This window comes from Giraffa tippelskirchi, chromosome 7 (genome assembly GCF_054371585.1).
Source record: "Giraffa tippelskirchi isolate mGirTip1 chromosome 7, T2T-mGirTip1v1.2.pri, whole genome shotgun sequence".
Lineage (NCBI taxonomy): Eukaryota > Metazoa > Chordata > Mammalia > Artiodactyla > Giraffidae > Giraffa > Giraffa tippelskirchi.
This window is the reverse complement of record NC_137281.1, coordinates 3,629,660-3,652,779: the sequence shown is the minus strand read 5'-3', so window position 1 is coordinate 3,652,779 and position 23,120 is coordinate 3,629,660. Positions and strand designations below refer to the sequence as shown.

The 23,120-nt window shown below is 54.3% G+C and overlaps 2 protein-coding genes and 2 long non-coding RNA genes across 20 annotated transcripts in view; 2 read left to right on the top strand and 2 right to left on the bottom strand.

Moving 5' to 3' along the window:
- PRKCG (protein kinase C gamma) overlaps positions 1–23,120 on the top strand; it is a 71,357-nt gene that overhangs the window by 31,059 nt on the left and 17,178 nt on the right. For 2 of the 8 annotated variants that reach the window (XM_081505650.1, XM_081505649.1), the window contains exons 1-4: positions 19,385–20,422; positions 20,965–21,168; positions 21,548–21,579; positions 22,582–22,664. In XM_081505650.1, coding sequence (XP_081361776.1) covers positions 19,914–20,422; positions 20,965–21,168; positions 21,548–21,579; positions 22,582–22,664 — 828 coding nt within the window. In that variant the 5' untranslated portion in view covers positions 19,385–19,913. Of the gene's footprint in view, positions 1–19,379; positions 20,866–20,960; positions 21,169–21,547; positions 21,580–22,179; positions 22,665–23,120 lie in introns of those variants that run through there. The other 6 variants (XM_081505651.1, XM_081505655.1, XM_081505653.1 and 3 more) reach the window with 6 other exon arrangements.
- LOC145512096 (uncharacterized) lies at positions 2,001–9,973 on the bottom strand. Of its 2 annotated transcripts, none has more exons than XR_014058273.1 (2): positions 9,812–9,973; positions 2,001–4,799 (listed from the first exon to the last, which is right to left on the bottom strand). It is a non-coding gene; the product is annotated as an uncharacterized LOC145512096 (long non-coding RNA). The 2 variants fall into 2 exon arrangements; XR_014058272.1 differs by lacking the exon at positions 2,001–4,799 and adding an exon at positions 5,416–6,824.
- MYADM (myeloid associated differentiation marker) lies at positions 9,168–17,498 on the top strand. Of its 9 annotated transcripts, none has more exons than XM_081505665.1 (4): positions 9,168–9,242; positions 9,925–10,064; positions 13,182–13,259; positions 15,109–17,498. In XM_081505665.1, exon 4 carries the CDS (start codon positions 15,111–15,113, stop codon positions 16,077–16,079), a length of 969 nt encoding a protein of 322 aa, XP_081361791.1. In that variant the 5' UTR covers positions 9,168–9,242; positions 9,925–10,064; positions 13,182–13,259; positions 15,109–15,110; the 3' UTR covers positions 16,080–17,498. The 9 variants fall into 9 exon arrangements, with proteins under 9 accessions (XP_081361791.1, XP_081361787.1, XP_081361788.1 ...); XM_081505661.1 differs by having other exon boundaries at positions 9,820–10,064; XM_081505662.1 differs by having other exon boundaries at positions 9,776–10,064.
- Positions 17,498–18,717, bottom strand: LOC145512095 (uncharacterized). The gene is made up of 3 exons (XR_014058271.1): positions 18,557–18,717; positions 18,059–18,197; positions 17,498–17,851 (listed from the first exon to the last, which is right to left on the bottom strand). It is a non-coding gene; the product is annotated as an uncharacterized LOC145512095 (long non-coding RNA).

Here is a 23,120-nt window from a genome sequence, read left to right as displayed (position 1 = left end):
GTTTTTTTCTGCTTGGCTCTGTTCAAGGGATAAGCCTCTTTAACAGTTCCTGAATATTAGCCATCCTTCCATTTCTAGAATAAACCCCATTTAGTCACCAAGCTTTGTTTTGTTTGTTTTAACGCTGCTGGGATCTGTATCCAGCGCAGGCTGAAAGTGAAAGTGTGCAGGTGTTAGTGGTTCAGTTGTGTCCAACTCTCTTGCAACCCCATGGACTATGGCCCACCAGGCTCCTCCATCCATGGAATTTTCCAGGCAAGAGTACTGGAGTGGGTTGCCATTTCCTCCTCCAGGGGATCTTCCCAACTCGGGGATCAAACCCGGTCTCCCAACGTTGCAGGCAGAGTCTTTACTGTCTGAGCCACCAGGGGAGCCCAGTACACGCTTCCACACTCCAAAAACCCGAGAGTTTCGGATTTCCAAGTTTAAGAAACTAACACACTTCAATCCAATGTAATGACCCCGCTGTGTGCTTGAAATGTGCCCAGTGGAACTACAGAACTGAATTTTACATTTTATTTATGTATTTTTACATAATTTTTTTCTATTTCTTTTTCTTTTTTTTTTTTGACTGAGCCATTAAGCATGTAGGGATCTTAGTTTCCTGACCAGGAACTGACCCTGTACCACACCCACCCCACCCCCGGCATCCACACCCACTGGACTGGAGGTGCAGAGTCTTAACCACTGGACCACCTGGGAAGTCCCATCTTCTTTCTTTTAACTTTTGTGGTAAAACACACGTAACATAAAATTTACCTAAAATTTCCCATTTTTGAGCATACAGTTTGGTGGAGCTTCATTCAGTGGTGGTACAACCATCAGCACTCTACACATCCCAGAACTTTTCCACCATCCCAACCTAAAACTTTGGGCCCCTTAAATCTTAACTCCCATTCCCCCTGCCCCCAGCCCTGGGTAAATACTATTCTACTTTTCGTCTCTGTGGATTTGACTACTTTAGGTAGCTCACATCGGTGGAATCCTATAGTATTTGTTACTTGGTGTCTGGCTTATTTTACTAAATGTAATGTCTTCAAGGTTCATCCATGCTGTAGAATTTCATTCCTTTGGGGAAATGTATTACCCAGCAACCTGTGACTAACACAGAGATGTATAGACGTTGATGGATTGGAAAGAGAATAGACAGGTCCTCCCTGGTGGTCCAGCAGTTAAGATTCTGTGCTCCCACTGCGGGGAGGGAGCATGGGTTTGATTTAAGATTCCCCAAGTGGCTGCAAAAAAAAAAGAATTTTTTTTTTCAAAGTGATAGGTTAGTTTCCTTGGGGCTGCCATAACAAAGTGCCACAGGCTGTATGGCTTAGACAGAAATTCATTTTCTCACAATTCTGGAAGTTAGAAATCCAAGATCAAGTTGGGGCTTGGTTTCTTCCGAGTCCTCTTTCCTCGGCTTGTTGACAACCATCTTCTCTTTGTGTCTTCACGTGGTCATGGGGTGAACAGTCTTATCACCACTGAACAGTACATTTCCAAAAAAGGCACGTTTAAAAGGTAAGTTTTCTGTTATGTGTATTTGACCACAACTGAAAACAACAATTATTTCTCAAAAAGTCAGTCAGTGAAAGGTTCTGTGAGCAGGAGATGCTGAGTATTAGCAGCAAAGAGTATCGCTTGGTAAGAGCGATAGTAAGTTGATGGGAAGAAGGATATATTTAAGGGTCAAAAAGACAAGTAGAAGTTTTTTGAGTCAAAAAACTAAAACTAGAACTACCATCTGATGCAGCAGGTCCACTCCTGGGTCTATATCCAGAAGCAACAAAAGCATTAATCCGAAAAGATACGTGCACCCCAGTGTTCACAGCGTCATTATTGCAACTGTCACGATACGGGAGCGATCTACATGCCCATCGACAGATGGATGCGTAAAGATCACACACACAACGGAGGCCAGAATACTAGCGTCATAAAAAGAAAGGAAATTTTGCCATTTACAACAACATGAAAAATTTGGAGGGTATTATGCTAAGTGGAATAAGTCAGACAGAGAAAGACAAACACTGTATTTTATCACTTATATGTGGAATCTAAAAAGATTCAAGAAAATAGTTAATATAACAACAGTAAAAAAGAAACAGACTCGCAGATGCAGAGAACACGGCAGTGGTGACCAGCGGGCAGAGGGAAGCGGGGAGGAGCAGTTCCGGGGTGAGGGATTAGGAGGTGCAAAGCATTATGTATGTAATAAGCTACAAGGATATACAGCGCAGCACGGAGAATATAGCCAATGTTCTATAATAACTGTAAATGGAGTATAACCTTTAAGAAGCGTGAATCACCATATTGTACACCTGTAAACTTATATAATATTATGCATCAACTCTACTACAATTTAAAAGACAAGAAATGCAAAAAAAAAAGGCAAGAAAGATTAGCGTGAGATAAGAAGAACTTCACTGTTGTTCAAGAACAGTCCTGGAAATATTGTCACATTCTGGTTTCAGTTTAGGGAAGTTGAGGAACTGACCAGCCAACGACTTCTGTTCTCTAAATAAAGAAGGTAGGTCATAGACTGAGAATGGGGTCTGAGGGCAGAGATCAAAGAGCTTAAAGATAGTGTGCTTGTCACCATGGCAATGAGAAAGAGCCGCCCAGAGGATCGCAACAGGGCTGTAGGCAGCACTGCATGAGGACCGTCCTGAGTTTGGTCACCACGGCTTGACGGCTTCCCCGGCGGCGGCTCAGATGGTGAAGAATCGTCTGCAATACAGGAGACCTGGCTTCGAGTCCTGGGTCGGGAAGATCCCCTGGAGAAAGGAACAGCTACCCACTCCAGTGTTCTTGCCTGGAGAATTCCATGACAGAGGAGCCTGGCAGGCTGCAGCCCATGAGGTCACAAAGAGTTGGACATGACTAATACTTTCACTTTTTCACTTTCAGCATATCTTTATGCCTTGTAATGTGACTTTCTCCAGTGATGGTCAATTGCTTAGGGGTGAACTCATGCAGGGGAAACACCCGGGTAGATGGGCTTTTTCTTTTTTAATTTTTATATTGGGTTATGCTCAGATGCTCGGTTGTGTCCAGTTGTTTGCGACTCCCTGGGCTGTAGCCCACCAGTCTCCTCTTCCCGTGGATTTTCCAGGCAAGAATACTAGAGTGGGCTGCCCTTTCCTCCTCCAGGGGAACTTCCCTACCCAGGAATTGAACCTGGGTCCGCTGCGTGGAAGGCAGATTCTTTACCAACTGAGCTACCAGGAAGCCCAGTTTTTCATTGGCGTACAGTTGATTTACAATGTTGTGTTGGTTTCTGGAGCACAGCATCGTGATTTAGTTATACATATACACGTATTGGAGAAGGAAATGGCAAACCACTCTAGTATTCTTGCCTGGGAAATCCCATGGACCAAGGAGCCTGGTGGGCTGCAGTCCTTGGGGTCACAGAGAGTCAGGCATGACTGAACAACTAACCCTTTCATATGTGCATCTATTTTTTTTTCAGATTCTTTTCCCATATAGGTTATTATAGAGGATTGAGTAGCGTTCCCTGTGCTCTAGGGTAGGGCCTCATGGTTTATCTATTTTATTTACAGTAGTATGTTTATGTTAATCCCAAACTCCCAACTTATCCCTCCACCCATGACCTTTCCCCTTTATGGTAGCCATAAATTTGTTTTCAAAGTCTGTGAGTCTGTTTCTCGTTCATAAATAAGCTCATTTTGTATCCTTTTTGAGATTCACACGATCAATGTCTTTGTCCCACTTACTTCACTTAATGTGATCACCTCTAGGTCCATCCATGTTGCTGTGTGTGCACGCTGAGTCGCTTCAGTCGAGTCCAACTGTTTGCAACCCCGTGGACTGTAGCCCGCCAGGCTCCTCTGTCCATGGGATTCTCCAGGCAAGGATACTGGGGTGGGTTGCTATGCCCTCCTCCAAGGGATCTTCCCGGCCCAGGGATCAAACTCACGTCTCCTGCATCGTCACGTGGGTTCTTTACCACTAGCACCTCCTGGGAAGCCCCGAGTCGCTTCATGCGGCACTATTACCTTCTCCCCGTGGCTGAGTAATATTCCATTGTATACATGCACCAACAGCTGCTTCATCCACTCATCTGCCAGTTGGACGTTTAGGTGGTCTCCATGTCTTGTCTATTGTGAGCAGTGCTGCTGTAACGTAGAGGTGCGCGTACCTTTCCAAAGCGTGGCTTTCTCTGGATGTGTGTCCGGGAGTGGGATTGCTGGATCATATGGCAGCTCTATCTTTAGCTTTTTAAGGAACTCCACACCGTTCTCCATAGTGGCTGCACCAATTAACATTCCCACCTACAGGGTGGGACGGCTCTCTTTTCTCCTTATGCTTTCCAGCATTTGTTATTTGTAGGCTTTTTTGACGAGGGCCATTCTGACCAGTGTGAGGTGATACCTCATTGTAGTTTTTTTTTTTCCCCAAGTGTAGGCATTTTTTTTTAAATAATCACATTAAATGTCTAACACTCTCCACTTTAAGAAGCTGTCTGAGCCTAAACTCTATTTGTTCATTTATTTTATTTTAAAATTTTGGTTGCACTGGGTCTTCATCTTGACACGTGGGTTTTCACTAGTTGTGGTGCGTGGGCAGGGACGGGGGCTTCTCTTATCGAAGCCATGTCCCTTGTGTTGGAGGGGAGATTCTTAACCACTGGGCCACCAGGAAAGTCCCCTCATGGCAGTTCTGATTTGCATTTCTCTAACAATTAGCGATGTTTAGCATCTTTTCCTGTGCTTTTTGGCCATCTGTGTGTCTTCTTTGGAGAAATGTCTATTCAGATATTCTGTAGGTGGGCTTTTTCTTTTCCAAGACTGGGGTAATAAAAAGACAGAATGGCAAAGGAGTGTTAAATATCCTAGTGTGAAAAGAGGGTCATTAAAGTGATAGACTATGGAAGCATATCTGAAGAGGAAAGCAAGGAAAGAGCATGCCCATGGACTGGCGGTTCCTATCAAGTTAAGACAAGATCACAAGTGGCTAACTGCTAAGGAAGTAGGATGGAAGGAGAAATAGTTGACGTCTGAGAGGCATGGAGAACCCAGTGGAGAGGTGGATGCTACGGTGTGGAGGGTAATGTTCGCATAGGTCTTCTAAGTCAGTGCCTCCTAAACATTGTCACATCGTGGGGCAAATAGAAATGTGACAATATTTTTTGCAGCTCATAGGGATGAACAAGAGGAGCCTGGCAAGAGCCACGGGCAACCAGACCACTCTGAGCGCGGCGGGATCCATGCGACCTGTTCATGGCAGGTCCTTATCTGGCTAGACGGATGCTCTTTAGAGAATTTCAGGAAACCACGTGGGAAATGAAGGCAAGGGACTGGGAAGTCCATAGGCAACAAAAAGGTGACAGTTACGGTCAGAGAACAGACTAGGGGGAGATATCCGTCTCAGTAAAGGGAAGAAAGAATACAGATGGTCCCACACTTATGATGGCTTGATTTAATTGTTCAGTTTTATGATGGTGCAAAAGCGATTCGCATACAATAGAAACTGTACTTCAAATTTCGATCTTTTCCAAAGCTAGAGATATGCTGTATGATACTGCTCCAGAATCACCAAATTTTCCACCAACTTCTGCTTTCAGTACCCTATAGATTCTTGCCGGGAGCCAGCTCACGAGATCCCACCCATGACAGAGTCATGAGGAGAAGGACTGATCGAGAAGAGCTTCTCAGGCCCCAGGGATTCTTGGAAGGCTGCCTCAGCGCTCACCCTAAAGATGATATCTGTCTTTCCGATGTTTGCTATAATAAACCTCTTCTTATTTTCTGTGACTTGGGCAAAAGGCCTTTCCTGATTCTCTTCTAAAATAGATCAATCTGAAACCTCAATCGACAAGGCCCCTGAACGGTAGCACCCTAATAAAATTATCTAGGATATAGAGTATGCTAATCTAAATTCCTCTTGCTAGCATATTAGTTTGTTTAATAAATGTACCTGTGCCTTTGGAGCTAATGTGCATGACTGCTCCTTAACAATAAACAATACTGACAGCCTCCACACAGAAAGCCCCAATGGGCACAGAGCCCTTCGTAGGAAAAAAGGCTTATATATATTAGAAAATATAAGAAATATTGCTTTATGAAACTGTTACTTAGTCTATATTTACTCACTATGTTTTTGCTCTTAACGTATTTAGCCTGTATAATGAAAGCATAATAGTTAGAGATTTATATAAATAAAAGTTTAGCTTTAAAACAAATAATAAGATGATTGTTAATTCAGCTGGTGATTTTGCTAAGCACTGACCTTGGCGCTACATTGGTTTCAGCTTGCTGTGCCATGACTTTATGGGACCACATTCTTCTCTGTTAGGCTCAAGGCATAAGATAGAGTACAGAAAACAGGTTTTACCTTGAAACTCTGAGTTTATGAATTCTTTCTTTGTCATAATCTGCTGTGCCTGTTTTCTTTAAAAAAATGTAACCCTGGTACTTTCTGTGCCTGATGCAAAACTGTCCTGGCTGATCAACCCTTATCAATAAAAGAGTCACCAGATGTTAGCAGGCCCCCAGGCCAGAAGATGATGTAAACAACTGTAAACTTTTTGTAACTAAAAACACAAACAGTGCCCTGGTTCCGAAAAGGGTCCAAAACTGCTGACCCATTGACTTGATCTGGCATGGCTCTACACTTGACATTTGTTTCTATGTACAACTAAAAATATAAAAGCTGCCTTGAGAACAATAAAGTCGGAAGACACTTGGAAACACCAAGATTCGCTGTGTCTTCTCATTCGTATCGCCGACGCCGTCCATCCTGAGGGAACCCTGGACCAGCTGGAGCAGGACTCCGGCAGATTCTGTCCTGGCCAATTGCAATGCTGATAAGACCTTGAAAGCAGGAAGGCAGGAGAGAGCAGATAACATACTTCATATGTCTTACTAAAATACCCGTGCCAGAGCATGGGAGATAAAACTCCATAAAAACTGGGAAGTTTGTCACTCAGGAGCTCTCCTGAGAATCCAATAGTCTGAGGACAGTGGGAACATCCCCTCCAAGTAAAGGAGTTACTACTCCTGAAGCCTTTGTGGTGCTTTAGTCGCTCAGTCGTGTCCACCTCTTTGCGACCCCATGGACAGCAGCCCACCAGGCTCCTCTGTCCCTGGGGTTGTCCTGGCAAGAATACTGGAGTGGGTTGCCATTTCCTTCTTCAGGGGATCTTCCCAACCCTGGGATCGAACTGGCATCTCTTACGTCTCCTGAGTTGACAGGCGGGTTCTTTACCACTAGCACCGTCTGGGAAGCCCTAGTTAGCTCTGAATGGGGGCTGGTTGCCCAACGAACCAATCATGTGATTAGGGGTTGAAAGTCTCAACCTCACTCCCTGACCTCCAGAGAGGTAGGGAGACTGAGCTTGCACACTGATGGCCAGTGATTTCACCAACGCTGCTTCCATAATGGAGCTTCCATAAATACCCTGAACAGCGGGGTTCAGAGGGCTTCCAGGTGGGTAAATGCATCCAGGTGCTGGGAGATGACACGCCCAGAGAGGGCCTGGGAGCCCTGCATCCCTTCCCCATATCCTCCCCTGCATATCTCTTCTGTTTGGCTGTTCCCAAGTTGCATCCTTTACAATAAATCAGTAACACCCTGCTGGCTCAGATGGTAAAGAATCTGCCTGCAATGCAGGAAACCCGGATTCAAAAGATCCCAGGGTCAGGAAGATCCCCTGGAGAAGGGAATGGCAACCCACTCCAATATTCTTGCCTGGAGAATTCCAAGGACAGAGGAGCCTGGTGGGCTACAGTCCACGGGGTCACAAAGAGTCAGTCAGACACGACTGAGTGACTAACATTTTCACTTACAATACTAAGTGCCTTCTTGAGTTCTGCAAGCCATTCTAGCAAATGATGGAAGCCAAAGGACAGAGTCTTGGGAATGCCCTAATTTCTAGCCAGTCGATCAGAAGCAGGGGAGGCCTGGGACTTGTGGCTAGAGTTTGAAGTGGGGGCAGTCTTGTGGGACTGAGCCCATTACTTGTGGGGTCTGATGATAATTGCAAGAGGTTAGTGTGCCCAGATTCAGACACTCATCAGACACTCGGTGGCTGTCTGGAGTTAGAGAATTAGTGGCTGATGTGGAAAACAAACACACAGGTGCTTGTCAGAGGTGTCAGGAGCAAAAATCAACTCATAATCTGTCCCCAGGGGTTTCCCTGGTGGCTCAGTGGTAAAGAATCTGTGTGCCAATGCAGGAGACACGGGTTCCATCCCTGGTCTGGGGAGATGCCACCTGCCATGGAGCAACTAGGCCCTTGGGCCACAACTATCGAGCCGGTGCTCTAAAGCCCAGGAGCTGCAGCTACTGAGCCCACGAGCCTCCCTACAACTAGACAAAAACCTGAGCAGCAACGAAGACCCAACACAGCCTAAATAAAGTTGTTTTGTTGTTTTTTAAAATCTGTACCCAGGTCTACTCTCCCCCCAAAACCCTCCATTAGAGAGAGTGCTAGTAAGACTTAAGTAGACCAGATGACCACCGTGTGGCTTTCGGTCAGCCTCTTCCCCTCTAGTCTCCCCAGTACCTGCTTCATGTTCACAAGTACTTGCTGATGAACCAAGTGGCCATGGTGGGCTACGCATGGATTTGCCTCATCACAGCTACAGAGCTTCGTCACCGATGGAGGCCCACCTTGCTGTCATCGGCAAGCAGTGTTGGGGCCCCCTAACGTGCTATGGTTCTCTAGGGAGACCAGCCAAACACCTGGTCACCCGAGGAGCACCTTGGACCTCTTCCATCGGGGACCAGGCGCTGACCTTTTCCTGCCTGGAATAATGAACTCTGGGTTCTGTTTGCTTTCCTAGCCAACAGCAGTATCTGTGTACAAACTGAATGGCCCATTCACTGTCAGGTTAGCCCACACAAGACTGCTTCTGATCAAAGGGCCGGGTTTGTTAGGAAGTTAGGGGGCGGGTCCATGTACCCCAGCAGCAGAAAGCAGCTGCTCTCACTGAACAGAGGCACGGCCTGCTGGAGACGAGCTCAGTGCCCGGTGGCAGATGGCATCTCTGGGGTCTGGGTGCTGTCCTGGCAGGATGTGGGCAAACACTCTGAACCAGTGGCACATACTTTTTACCACATTACACAAGACCCAGGAGCCCTCCGGGGTCACGTCTCAGGATCACACCCGATGACTCACTCTTTAAATGTTTGCTTCCTGTTCCTGCTACCCTGCACTCTGCTGTTTTGAGGTTTCAGTGCCTTAAAGGCGGGTACAGTGCCATCGGAGAGCACGCGGGCAGTAAACTGTGAGCAGCGACAGCCTCTTTACTATTTGGGGGGGTGGGCATCTCAGGAGTGCCCTGGTGGCTCAGATGGTAAAAGAATCCGCCTGCAATGCAGGAGACGTGGGTTCGATCCCTGGATAGGGAAGATCCCCTGGAGTAGGAAATGGCAACCCACTCCAGTATTCTTGCCTGGAGAATCCCCATGGACAGACGAGCCTGGAGGGCTACAGTCCGTGGGGTTGCAAAGAGTTGGACATGACTGAGGGACTAACTTCATGGCTTCAGAAGTGCCATTTTGGGGTCAGGCAAAGATCTGGGCAAGAAGCAGGTAAGAGATGCTTCTTTACTGGGGGTCAAGGAGGTGCATCCCTGGAGATCCTCCAAAGAATACCTTGTCTTGGCTCCCTAGACATCCCCACGCGGGGCTCCTAGAGACCCTTCCCCTATGCAGGACACGGAAAGACAGACAAGGTCTGCCGCCTTTGCAGGACACAAAAGGGGGCGTACAGGCTCCACAGCCCTTCAGGCCCCACCTCTACCCTCCCCAACTGCAGAGCGCACAGCGTCCAGGTGCCCCCAACCCCTCCCACCTCCGTAGGGCACGCAGCCCCGGGCTCGGAGCTCCAGCATCGTCTCGGACCCCTTCCTTCGCGACGCGCGCGGCTCCCACCCTGGGGCTCGGCCTTAAAGCCTCCTTCCTCAGTCGTCGGCCTGGAAGACACGGCGGCGGCGGCGCGGGCAGCGCCCGGGGTAGCGCGGCGTCGCCGAACATCCGCAGTCCCGCCGGGCCCCGCCCAGCGGCAGCCGCGAGCCAGGCCGCGCCGGGGACCAGTGCAGAGCGTGGTGAGTGAGCCGGGCCAGCAGGGAGGGACCCGGGCGTCCCGATCTCCGCCCCGCCCCAGCCCCGGGCCGAGCATCCCGACCTTCAGCTGCTGCTTGCTTCTGGGCTCTGTCCATTCGTTTCAGGGCCCCGGAGCGGACCCTAAAAAAGGACCCCGCGGTCCCTCCCTGTTCTGGGCCCCGGGCAGAGCAATCCCTTCGCCCCCTCCCTCCCTGCAGCAACCAGGAATCTGGCACCCCCAGCCCCCAGCCTCGCCCTCATTAAGCTTCTGAGCCCCTCCCTTTTTCCAGGAGCCAGGAATGCAGGCCAAAAATATCTCTCGCTTCCAGACCCAAGAGGCCCGGCTTGCAACCCCATCTGCTCCGAAAACCCCGGAGTCTGAGCCGTAATTACTCCTAGGAGCCAAGAATATGGGCCCACAGCCTGGGACTCCATGTCCCCGTCTCCCACCGCCCTGATCCCAGAAATCTTGCTACCAACAATCCCCACCGACACAGGGGACGTTGGGGTCCGGCCCACCCATCCCTTCCACCGCGAACCGCATTATAGAGGATTAGGGGGGGTCACTTTGCTCCTCCCTAAAATTCCTTAAACACTGCAATACAACCACTGTTCTTTTGGGGACCCAGGAACCCCCTAAAGTCTAGGGATCGGCAGATTTCCCAAGTCAGGGACCCGGGAGACAGACCCCAGCAAACAGACCCCAGTAAAGAGAGGGCCGCTCTTCCCAGGCTTTTTGCGACCCAGATGTTCAAGATTTCATCCATCCTGGCAGAGGAGGGAGACGAGGGGGGAGGGGGCTTGAAGAGGAGAGGGAGAACAGACCGAGGTGAGGACCCGAGCTGGGGGGGGCGGCTCTGTCCTAAACAAAGGCCAAACAGATGGGTTGCCATGGCAACGGCCTTCCCGAGCCGGCCCTGAAGACCTCTCCATCCAGCGCTGGGGCTAGGAGGGCAGCCCTTCTGAGCCCCCACCCCGCCAGCTGTTGTGTCTTCCTGTTTTGTCACCACGGAAACAGTGACCTCAGCCCTCCGCCCCGCCGCTGGCTGGGCGGGACCACTGCGGCGCGGTTCTTCCTCGGAGGGGGTAAGGCCTTGCCTCTGGCCCCGCCCTCGGGGCGGGGCTGGGATAGCCCTGGCCAGGGAGTCCCTTATCCAGCTCGAGCCCGGAGTTCCGGCCCCGCCCACCCTCACTCCCCGGCTGGCCAACCCCACCCAGACCGCAGACCCTTCTAATCTGCAGCTGTCGCCTCTGCTTCAGCCGCAGCGGTCGCTGGCCTGTAAGGTGAGGCTGCAGGAACCCCCGAGGGTGGGCGCAGCGTCCAGGATTCTGGGTGCGGAGGGATTCCAATTGTCTCAGTCCCGAAAAAGGTGGTCTGGGACAGGACTTGGGTCCTGGAGAGGAGACGGCTGGGGGCCTGAACTCACACAGGTCGTACATCTGAAAAAGGAGGAGTTGGGGTGGGGCCTGGACTCCTGGATCTGATGGAGGAAGGGCTGGGGGCCTGGACCCCTGGGTCTGAAGGAGGAAGGGCTGGGGGTCTGGACCCATGGATCTGAACGCATGGATCTGATGGAGGAGACGGCTGGAGTCCTGAACTCAAACAGGTCGTACATCTGAAAAAGGAGGTGGGGTGGGGCCTGAACTCCCGGATCTAATGGAGGAAGGGTCGGGGGCCTGGACCCCTGGGCCTGAGGGAGGAGGGGCTGTGCTCCTGAAGGAGCTCGGAGTTGGGAGTCCTGGGTTTGAGGAGACTGGCTAGGGTCCAGAATTACGGACCTCCTCCCCATCCAGGGGGCAGAACCCGAACTTTGGATTCAAAAGGCCAGAGACTGAGCTTCAGTACCGATGCTGCCAAAGTGAAGATGGAGCTGGGTCTCCGGGGGTTGAGAGGCCAGGCTGGGGTTTCAAGGAGCGATTCTGAGTTTTGGAGTGATGGGGTGGGGTGTTCGGCGCGGAGGTGGGGACAGGACTGGGGCGTGGCCGGGGACGTCCTGAGGTTGGTTCGGAAGCCAACAGGGTGTCTCCTCTCCCTGCTTGGGTCTCCGGCAGTTTATTTCTGAGCTCTGACAGGCCACGGCTGGGGGCTCGGAGAGTGGGGACGGACCCCACCCCTCCAGGTGGTCCGCGCGCTAACTCACCTTCCCGGGGAGGCTCCCCGAGGCCCCGCCCTCTGCCTCCTGGGCGCGCCTCACTTCCTCCTAACGGGTCAGGGGAACGGGAGGTGACAGACTCCTGCGGGGCACCTCCCAAGTGGCCCAGGAGGCCCAGCTCCGGCCGGGGGAGACCAGCCCTCCGGGAGGTGGCGGGAGGTATGGCCACTGTCTCCGAATTAGATTCCAATAGTGTGCAGTTTCTCGCCCCCACCCCTACCCCGAGATGCGAGGTGTGCGGAAGGCGAACCCAGGGGTCCAGGTACCCAGCCACTCCTGTTGGGGCTCCGGGCTCCTGGCCCGCCTTTTAGGGACCCAGAACTCACATTTAGGAGGACCCAGAGATTCGACCTAGCAGCTTCTCCTCCCGGGACCTGGAGTCCGGGCTCCACACCCACCCCCGCCCCCGCCCCCGCCCTGCCAGCATACCTCCTTCCCCTCACCCTTCCCCTCCCCCGCCAGAATCCCAGGAGCAGGGCGGGGGTCGCGGCGCCGCCTCCCGGTCCTCGCCACATTCCGAATGGCTGGGCCGACTTGCAGCCCTTATAAGGACGGAGACGCGGCGCTGCCGGGGCCGCCCGCCCCTGCAGCCGCCGCCCAGGGCCCCCCCGCCGCCGGCCTCCCCCCAGCCCTCCCCGCCCCCGGCTCTCGGGCCAGGGCAGGGTTACGATCACAGCCCGCCCACGCCGCTCCGCGGGGCGTGCACTTTGCTCCGCTTCCCCCCATTCCCGACCGCGCAGGGTATTTTTTGGGGGGGGTGGGGAAAGGGAGGAAGGAAGGGGCGGGGCTTCCCCCGAGGTCACCGTCCGGGATTCCCGGGCCAAGTCCCCGCCCTGGCTGGGAGGCGAGCCCGGAGTCCGCCACACCGCCGCGCCGCGTGCTCTGGGCCAGCCCGGGCGGCGAGCGGGGGGGCGGGGCCGGGTCTGAGCTGGACGCTGACGTCTTCTCCCTCCTCCCCACGATCAGCCCTTTTCCAGGTGTCTGACCCAACCCGCCTCCAGAGCCGGATCTCTTTCTGGTGGGGGTCCTCCGCCAAGACCGCTGGTGAGTGGGGCTGGGGGGCTCAGACTCTTGGGTCCGAGCCGGGGAAGGGTTCTGGGGTCTGGACTCCTGGATCTGAAGGAGGAGGAGCTGGGGAACTTGGACGCCTAGATCCTGAGACCTGAGGAAGAAGTATGTTCAGGAACTGGTCTCCTGTGTCCCCAGGAAGCTATTGTGAGGGACAGCTGGGCTGTAACCCTGACCTCCTACACTGGAAGGAGGAAGTTTTTATTGCCCGGGAGTTGACTGAGGCCTTTTGAGCTTGCAGGGGGTGCTTCCTTGGTGGCTCAGTGGCAAAGAATGTGCCTGCAATGCAGGAGACATAAGAGACTGGGGTTCTATCCCTTAGTTGGGAAGATCCCCTGGAGGAGGGCACAGCGCACTCCAGTATTCTTGCCTGGAGAATCCCATGGACAGAGTAGCCTGGCGGGCTACAGTCCATAGGGTCGCAGAGAGTCAGACACGACTGAAGTGGCTGGGCAGCAGTAGCCGAGAGATTAGCTATTTTAGGGCCTGAGTGAGGATCTGGACACCTGGTCAGGAGTTTGAGGCCGGGCCTTCATTCCTGAGTCTTTGGGACAAGGACGCTGTCTTTCTGAACGAGAGAGACCCAGAGATTTCAGTGGCCTGGATCAGGGGAAGGGGCTGAGGTTCCCAGAAGTTGGGGACTAGCTGGCTTGGTTCCTGAAGGGGCCTGGACCTCATGTTGGGGAAGGGGGAGAGGCAGGAAGAAGCTTGACTTCCTTTGGATTGAACTTCCTCAGGCTTCCCAGGTGGCGCTAGTGGTTAAGAACCCACCTGCCAGTGCAGGAGACTCCAGTTTGATCCCTGGGTTGGAAAGATCCCTTGGAGAAGGGCATGGCAACCCACTCCAGTGTTCTTGCTTGGAGAGTCCCATGGACAGAGGAGCCTGGTGGGCTACAGTCCTTAGGGTCACAAACAGTTGGACACAACCGAAATGACTTAGCACACAGGCACCCCAGACCCTGTGGCCACAGGAGGGGTGCTGCTGAGGCTGCTAATACCCATTTCCAACTGGGGACAGACTCCCCTTCAGTGAGAGGCGACAGGCTGGAAGATTGGGAGCTCTGATCAGGTGTGGGTCCCTGAGAAGGTTCCCGAGTGATGGCTAGATTCTTGAATGTGTCTGGAGGGTGGAAATGTTTGTTAGGTCAAAGTAAGTCCTGGCTGCAGGTCCTGGGTGCCCAAAGGAAGTTGCAGCGGTGGAGTTTTTAAGAGATCACAGAAGACAGGGTCTCTTCTTCTGATGGAGGGTGGTGGGAAGGGCACAAGACGGAAACGCTTTAGAGCAAAAAAAATTTTTTTTTTTTGGCTGTAACCCAGGGCATGTAGGATCTTAGTTCACCAACCAGGGATTGCCCCCTGCATTGGAAGTGCAGGAAGTGTTAACCACTGGTCCACCAGGGAGGTCCCTAGAGTAGACACTTGAGTGGCTGGCTGGATTGCTGAGTCCCTGGGGGAAGGAGAGGAGCTTTGTGTGTCTCGATTGGAGGGAAAAAAAGAGATGTGATTTTACAAGAGTTGGCTTTTGGGGCGAAGAAAGAAGAGTCCTGGGGAAAAGAGAGACAAGTTACCTACCCTCCTGAGCTCTGACATGAGGCTGGAGGGGGGCAGGGAGCTAGCACCTGGACCACCGCCATCCCTGTAGGCCTGGGACTGGCCTGGTTTGAAAACTGAAAGGCCCAAACCCTGGGTACCCCTCCAGCTAGAGTCCAGATTACACCGTCCACAACGGCCCCTCCAGGGAGGCAGGTGCCCCAGGGTGGAGCAGGGGGGACCCTGGATCCTCCAGTTTGGAACCTTCTTAGGATTTTCTCTCCCCTCCCCCCAGGCATGCCGGTGACGGTAACCCGCACCACCGTGACGACCACCATGTCGTCGTCCTCCGGCCTGGGCTCCCCGACCATCGTGGGGTCCCCTCGGATGTTGACCCAGCCGCTGGGCCTCCTCCGCCTGCTGCAGCTGGTCTCCACCTGCGTGGCCTTCTCGCTGGTGGCTAGCGTGGGCGCTTGGACGGGGCCCATGGGTAACTGGTCCATGTTCACCTGGTGCTTCTGCTTCTCCGTGACGCTCATCATCCTCATCGTGGAGCTGTGCGGGCTCCAGGCCCGCTTCCCGCTGTCCTGGCGCAACTTCCCCATCACCTACGCCTGCTACGCCGCCCTCTTCTGCCTCTCCTCCTCCATCATCTACCCCACCACCTACGTGCAGTTCTTGTCTCACGGGCGCTCCCGGGACCACGCCATCGCCGCCACCGTCTTCTCCTGCATCGCCTGCCTCGCCTACGCCACCGAGGTGGCCTGGACCCGGGCCCGGCCCGGCGAGATCACCGGCTACATGGCCACCGTGCCCGGCCTGCTCAAGGTGCTGGAGACCTTCGTGGCCTGCGTCATCTTCGCCTTCATCAGCGACCCCGCGCTGTACCAGCACCAGTCGGCCCTGGAGTGGTGTGTGGCCGTGTATGCCATCTGCTTCATCCTGGCGGCCGTGGCCATCCTGCTGAACCTCGGCGACTGCACCAATGTTCTGCCCATCTCCTTCCCCACCTTCCTGTCGGGCCTGGCCCTGATCTCCGTGCTCTTCTACGCCACGGCCCTGGTCCTCTGGCCGCTCTACCAGTTCGACCGGAAGCACGGCGGCGAGCCGCGGCGGCAGATGGACGTCAGCTGCGGCAGAAGCCACACCTACTACGTGTGTTTCTGGGACCGCCGACTGGCCGTGGCCATCCTGACAGGCATCAACCTGCTGGCCTACCTGGCCGACCTGGTGTACTCGGCCCGCCTGGTTTTCGTCAGGGTCTGAGGCCCGTCCCCGGGGTGGGGCTCTCCCCAACTCCCCCTACTCGCCGGAGGCCCTCCGCAGAGCTCTGGGCTCCCCTGGCGTGCTCTGCCCGGCCCGCTCTCGCCTCCTTTTCTCCTGTCCTTTCCAACCCACCCTGCGCCCTCGTCTGTGTCCCCCACGCCTCCTCCTGCTCTGCCTCCCTTCCTGTTCTGTTTGTGGCCACATCCTGTTTTACTCCTGCCTGTTCTCTTCTAGACCTTGCCTGCTGTGAGGCTCTCTTCTCTTTTCTCTCTTCTCTTTTCATCCTGGGTGTTTCCGCCTCTGCCCTGTCTCCCTCTGACCCGTCGTCGGGAGCTCTGAGCCTTCTTCCTTCTCCGCTCCACCGCTCCCCACACACACCTCCAAAGGTGCTGAGCTCCACATCACACACCCCCTTTTGCAGCTGTTCATACCCTGGGCCTCCAGAGGGGCCTTCTTGCCAAAGCATGCCTGCCCGCCCTGGCTGTGCCTTAGTCAATGTGTGTGTGTTGTGTGTATGTGTGTGTTTCGGGGGTGGGGGTGGGTAGTTAGGAATCAAGCCCCCTTTCTCCTAGTGGGGCTGGGGGGTGTGTACAGTGTTCCTCCCCTTTAAGTTAAAAAAAGAAGAAAAAAAAAAACCAACTCTGGAAGTCAATAATTTCCAGTGGGCTGGAGGCTTAAAGCATAGACCCTGGGTCCCTAGGCCTCGCCTGGTGCTCAGCCTCACCTGAGATTGGCTCCAGAATTTTTGCCAGGCTTATTAAAAACCCATTGCCTAGAGGCCATCTTAAAGAAAGCAAGGGATGGAGGCATTCCATCCCAAAGACTCCCTGAGTTGTTAAAGAGGGAGCTGGCAAAGAACCGCGAGGTCTTGAAGACAACTGTCTCAAGTATTTGTGAGGGACAGGGACGTGGCCCTCCAGCTTCAATGTTAAAAGTAGCATCTCCTGCCTTTGCTGGGAAGAAAAGAAAATGGCCACTGCCAGCCTTCAAGGTGATGTTAGCCTGGGTTTTTTTTTTTCCTGGTCACAAGGGCAACAATCACTGGCTGGCCCTGTTCTTAAAAGGGAAGTTTCTTTGCAATTCTTTTTTCTGGAGGGTGGGGTCGGGGGGATGGGGATTGCTACTATGCCATGGTCAAAGGAATTGCATTGCGTTGCTTTGGTGTGTGTGGTGCACACACAGGTGTGTTTCTGTGTGCCCGTTGCTTCCTGCTGCAGCTTCCTGCTTCTCTGGGACTCACGTGTATAACATGATCTATATAAATGTATAAATATATTTTTTATTTTTTTTTTTAATTCCCTGGAGCTTCTGGTTCCCATCGGCCCCTGCTGTCAGTCACAGAGAGAAGCCTTGTCCCTTCCCCCACATCCATAATGTTCATTCTTGTTTTTTTAAACCTCAATATAAAGATAAAAGAAAGACTTGTGCCTGCTTTATTCATGGGGAGGGCTCCAGGAAGAGAGGGCAAGGCCCAGATTTCTGGGTCTGGTAGGAGAAAGAGGCTGGGATCAAAACGACCTTAGCCTCATCAGAAAAGAAGTAAGTTGGGACCTTCCAAATTTCTCCCTCAAATGAAGAGAGCTAATTGGGATAGACATGAACAAGATTTCTCCGTCTTTAGGACTTCCCTGATGGTTCTGTGGTTGGGAATCCACCTGCCAATGCAGGGGAAACAGGTTCTATTCCTGGTCCGGGAAGATTCCACATGCCACGGAGCAACTAGGTCCCTCTGCCACGACTACTGAGCCCGTGCTCTGCAGCAAGAGAAGCCACTGCAATGAGAAGCCCACACACTGCAGCGAAGGGTAGCCCCTGCTCCCCGCAACTAGAGAAAGTGCAAGCAGCAAGACCCATCACAGCCAAAAATAATTTGTAAAAAAGAATTTTTTTAAAAAAGATCCCGGTTTGGAGTCCTACAAGCATCTGACAAATACCATGTCTCATTCCAAGTGCAGCAGAACCCAGGCACCACTTCTTACCATCTCCCCTCTCAGTCATCAAACACTGTATTCTTCCTAAATCTGACACAGGATGAAATGGTTGGATGGCATCACTGACTCAAAGAACAGAGTTTGAGCCAACTCCTGGAGATGGTGAAGGACAGGGAAGTCCGGCATGCTGCAGTTCATGGGGTTGCAAAGAGTTGGACACGACTTAGCAACTGAACAACAACAACAAAATCCTGTTTATATCTGTCTCATTCTCCAGGTTCCTTTAGTTTTGCTTCACCCAAGCTATTGTTCCAGCCTCCTCCTTGGACCACCCTACCTGCAGCCCACCTCGACCCAGCAGGGTGCCTTGCTTTCAACGTCCGGATCTGGTCCTGTCCTCCTCTGCTCAAATCCTTCCATATCCCGCTCCACACTGCCCAAAGGTAACACCAAAGCCCCTCCGTCAAGGCCTTCGGGATCTGACCCTGCCTGAATTCCCACTCTCAGCTCCATTGTACCCTCAGTGCTAAGCTCCCTGACACTCACCGTCAACAGAACACTTCCAAGAAGATCAAATGAATTACTCTTGCCACGAATCTCTGTCCCACAGAAGGTCATCTTGTCAGGTTTCTCCAGGACGATCACAGATACATAAATAACATGATTTGGGGGGAAATTCAAGGATCATGCAACCCATTTTCTCCACCTACAGCCACAAAAGCAATTGGGAAGAGATATTGAAAAAGAGGGAAGTGTCCCGCTGGAGGCGGGGCAGGGCTATCTAGAGCAGGCTTACGCCCTTTTGGAGAGAAAAAGCTTCCTTTCGATCTCTGCACTGTCCACCCCAGAATTCGGACCTAAATCCCCACTTTCTCTAAGGGCGTCTCCCTCCCCACCCCACGCTTGACCCTCTTCTGGAATGCACCAGAACAGCTGTAGGATCAAGGGTGATATGCTGGCGATTCGAGAAGAACCCAAGCCGAACCAGAACAGAGCGTGGTGGGGTTCCTAGGTCCGTTTTCGGGGCCACCCCCCGCCTCCTATCCTCTATCCTGGGGGACGGCGGACCCCTGGAAGCGGCTGGAAAGCCAGTGGCCCCCATGGTTAGGGCTTTAGTACTCGGATTCGCTCACGCCCCAATTGCGCTTTCAGAAGCGGACGCAGACCCGCAAGAGTCACAGGGAACGTGCACTGAGAGTCTCACGCCCCAGGCTCGTCGCAGTGTCCCGGCCCCCTTTCGCGGGGCATGCCGGGAGAGAAAGTCCTCAGCCGCGATGTCAGAACAACCGCTCCGCAGGCTCAGACTACAAGTCCCAGAGTGCATTGCGCCTCGCAGCCCCGGCCCGGCCGTGGTTGCCCTTGGCAACAGGGCCTGGCTCTCCTCCCCTCTCACTCCCAAGGAGCCGGAACTGGGAAGCGCTCGGGAGCCGGGGGAGGGACAGACTGACGCCAGAGAGAGGCAGAGACTCCAGTGGGGAGACGGAGGGGAAGACAGGAGGAAACCTGACCGGGCCAAACGTTCCGAGAGACCCTCCCAGCCCCCGGACGGAGATGCCCAGGGTATTTCAGGACTAGCCGGGGGACAGACTCAATCACTGAGAGACGTGGAGGAAGGGAAAGACCTTCCACACACCTCTCCTCCCCGAGCTGAGAGGGATTCACAGAGACAGACATATAGAGTGGGTGACGAAGGGACAAAGATAGAGCTGGAGAGGGGAGAAGGAAAGGGAGACAGATCAGCTTAAATATTCAGAGAGAGACCCCCAGCGATGGAGAGAGGCTCACAGAGCCAGAGAGTGGTCAGAGAGGAACAGGCACAGAGGGACGGAGAGGGACAGAGAGAAAACATCTGCAAAGACCAGGGGAGAGAAATGCAAAGAACCAGAAGAAGAGAACATAGAGAATGAGACAGGGAGAGACACAGAGTGACTCTCAAAGAGAAAGACACGGAGGGAAGGGGAAACAGCTCCACAGAGACAGAGACAGAGAGGGAGAAGAAGAGATTCAGGGAGACAGACTTGGAGTGAGAGAGACACCCCAAGACCCGGGAGGGGGGTGGTCCACAGGAGGAGTGACAAACGTACATGGAGACACACAGCGAGGAAGAGAGAGAAATAAAAACAGAAATTCTCAGAGACAAGGAAAGGAACCCAGACCCCCCCCCCGCAGAGAGACAGAGAGAAAGCTAGGAATACAGGGAGAGGGACGGAGGCCAAGGGAAAGAACACCCCCGAGGGAGACACAGACGTACAAAAACCACGAGCCCAGAGGGAGGAATCGAGACTTGGGTGACATCCGAAAAAGTGAGACGCCAAGACTCCCTCCTGCTCACCGTTGGATCTCAGCACCAATACAAAGTCTGTGCAATGAAACGGGGAGACACAGTCAGGCGGAGATCCTAGCGGAGTTGCGGTGGGCTCACAAGAGTCGCCGCGGCACCCTGGAGAGGGTCGGAAGACCGGGCCGCGCGGCAGATTGGGGAGGGGGCAGGGCACAGCTCAGACGATGCCCCCCCTTCTCCCGGCCTCCGGAGTGGGTGTGCGCACGTGTGTGTGTGTGTGTGTGTGTGTGTGTGTGTGTGTGTGTGTGTGTTGGAGACGGAGGGCATAGTCCTTGGGCTCTCCGGGGGGGGGGGAACGCCTTTAAGCCGAAACCCCGCCCCTCGGTCGTCATGGCAACGCCTCCCCCCACCCGGGGCTCCCACATTTCAGCAGGTGCCGGAGCCGGAGCTCCCACCACCGCCGCCGCCCGTGCCTCCGGCTCCTCCGCGCCCTTGCTCTCGGCTCTCGCTCCCCCTGGCGGAGCCGGCGCGCCCTGGGGCTCCGCTCCCGGCCCCGCGCGCTCGGCTCCTGGAGGTGCCTCGCCCCTCTCACTCCCACCGCGGCATCTCCCGCCCGCTCTTCTGTCCTCCCGAGCCTCCGGCTAGTCGCCCTTCCACCTGTTTCCCCAGACAGCCAGGATCCCGGTCCCTGCTTCGTTCCTGGGGCCATGTCTGGCCTGGGCCCCGGCGGAGGCGATTCAGAGGGCGGACCCCGGCCCCTGTTTTGCAGAAAGGGGGCTCTGAGGCAGAAGGTGGTCCATGAGGTCAAGAGCCACAAGTTCACCGCTCGCTTCTTCAAGCAGCCGACCTTCTGCAGCCACTGCACTGACTTCATATGGTGAGGGAGGGGGCTGGGGCCCCGGGGGATGGGGACCCTTGATGAGCAGGAAAGAAGGGGCTGCGGCCCTGGCTCCTGGCCCCAGACTGGGCACGGATTAGGGGTCGGCACTCCTGGGTCAGAAAGAGGGAGGCGGGGGTCCTGGCCTTCCGGGTCCGAAGGAAGGGGCTGGGGGCCTGGGCTCCTGGGTCTGAGAGAAGAGGGACACGGACGAGGGGGGCAGGATTTCGGGGTCTTGAGAAGAGGAGGCTAGCTGGGATTCAGACTCCTGGGTCCGACGGGAGGGGGGTGGGAGTACGCGGGCCTCCCACGACCTGCAGAGGCGCGGGGGGTCCAGGCACCCTTTTCTGTACTGACCTCAGATCCTTGACTCTCACAGGGGGATTGGAAAACAGGGTCTGCAATGTCAAGGTAAGAGCTGAGGACCTGGACTCCTGGGACCCTCGGGAGGGTGGAGGCTTGGGACCCGCAGCCTAGGCTGCTTGACACACGTGTTCACTGGTCCCCAGAGAGGCGCGGGGGAGCCCGGGGCGGGGGGTGTGGCAGAGACACTGCCTGCAGTGGGGGGGGGGGCTCTGACGGCGGGGCCACCGCGGAGGTGGCACTGGGCGCCCCTCCCTCAGCCGGCTGCAGGTGGGGACAGATATTTGGAGAATCTGTTGCCATGGGAACAGGGAGATTTGGAAAAGGGGAGCTGAAGGGGGGGCTGGAGATGCAAAGTCAGACCCCCCCAGGCTGCCATTGCCATGACAACGCCACCCGTCCTGGGAAGGGGCAGGCCGGGTGGGGTCACCGGGTGGGGTCACCGATGGGCGGGTGGGGGCTGGGTGGGGCCGGCAGATATGGGGACCGGGGGAGGGGGAGCGAGTCCTAAAGTACCAGCTGCTACTGCTGAGAGCAGAGTGAGTCAGGGAGGGGGGCGGGCCGTCGACGTCGCCCCCAGACTCACTTCTGCCCAAGTTGATGCTCTCCGTTCTGTTGAAGGGCCTCTCTGTGTCTCCTCCCTTCTAGTCCGCCTGCCTCTCTCTTCACTTTCTAATCTCTGTCCCTGGATCCTGCTTTCTCTCTCTGTCTCCATCTCTTGCGGTGTCTCTCTGTCTCCCTCTCTCTCTGTCTCTCTGCCTCTCTCTGTCTCCGTCTTTGGCTGTGTGTAGGCACTGGGCACTCTGTGTTTCTCTGTTTCCGTGACTCTCTGCATCTCTGTTTCTTTCTTTGGGTCCACCTTTAGAATCTCTGTCTCTCAGTGTCTCTCTGTCTCTCTCTGCCTGTCAAAGTCTCTTTGATTTTCTCTGTATTGAACCCTATGGAGATCCCTCTCTCCTGGGTTTCTTTCTGTCTGGGTCTCCTCTCTTTCTGATATTCTGTCCACTGGAGTCTCTCTCCGCTCTGGGTTTCTGTGATTTTCGCCTTCAGTCTGCAGTTTTGTGGTTCATCGACGATGCCACGAATTTGTGACCTTCGAGTGTCCAGGCGCTGGGAAGGGCCCCCAGACGGACGTGAGTGCCCGGACACCTGGTTCTCCCTCCTCGGGCCGCACCCCCGCCCTCACCCCCTCGGCGTCCGTCCCAATTTCTCCTGCTATTTTTAAGGCTGGGAGGGGAGGGGGGCTGGAGAGATAGGGAGAGCTAGTCTGGCCCAGATTCCCTGCCCTTGGCCTGGAAAGGGGGAATGAGAGGGGACCGAGACTGGCTGGGGACCAAGGTGGGGGACAGAGGGAGCTGGGTGAGGGGACCTCGGCACTGGAGGAGGTCGGCTGTGATCCAGGAGTCAAGAGATTTAGAAAACAGAAGGATGAGGGGCAGAGAGAGAGACAGAGAGAGGGAACTTGATGCAAGCACTGAGATCCTGAGATAAGACAGAGAGAGAGAGAGTCCAGAGATGCAGAAAAAAAGAGACCCAGGCAGACTGGGGGAGGGGGGAGAAAGCAAGAGCAGTGGAACAGAGTCAGCGAC

What these genes read in the sequence shown, in the direction of transcription:
- MYADM (XM_081505658.1), top strand. Translation starts at nt 9,497, where the DNA reads ATGGCTTCAGAAGTGCCATTTTGGGGTCAGGCAAAGATCTGGGCAAGA. An exon ending in AAGATCTGGGCAAGAAGCAG is followed by an intron (nt 9,550 to 9,819) that starts GTAAGAGATGCT and finishes CCACCTCCGTAG; the next exon opens with GGCACGCAGCCCCGGGCTCG. An exon ending in GTCCTCCGCCAAGACCGCTG is followed by an intron (nt 13,260 to 15,108) that starts GTGAGTGGGGCT and finishes CCCTCCCCCCAG; the next exon opens with GCATGCCGGTGACGGTAACC.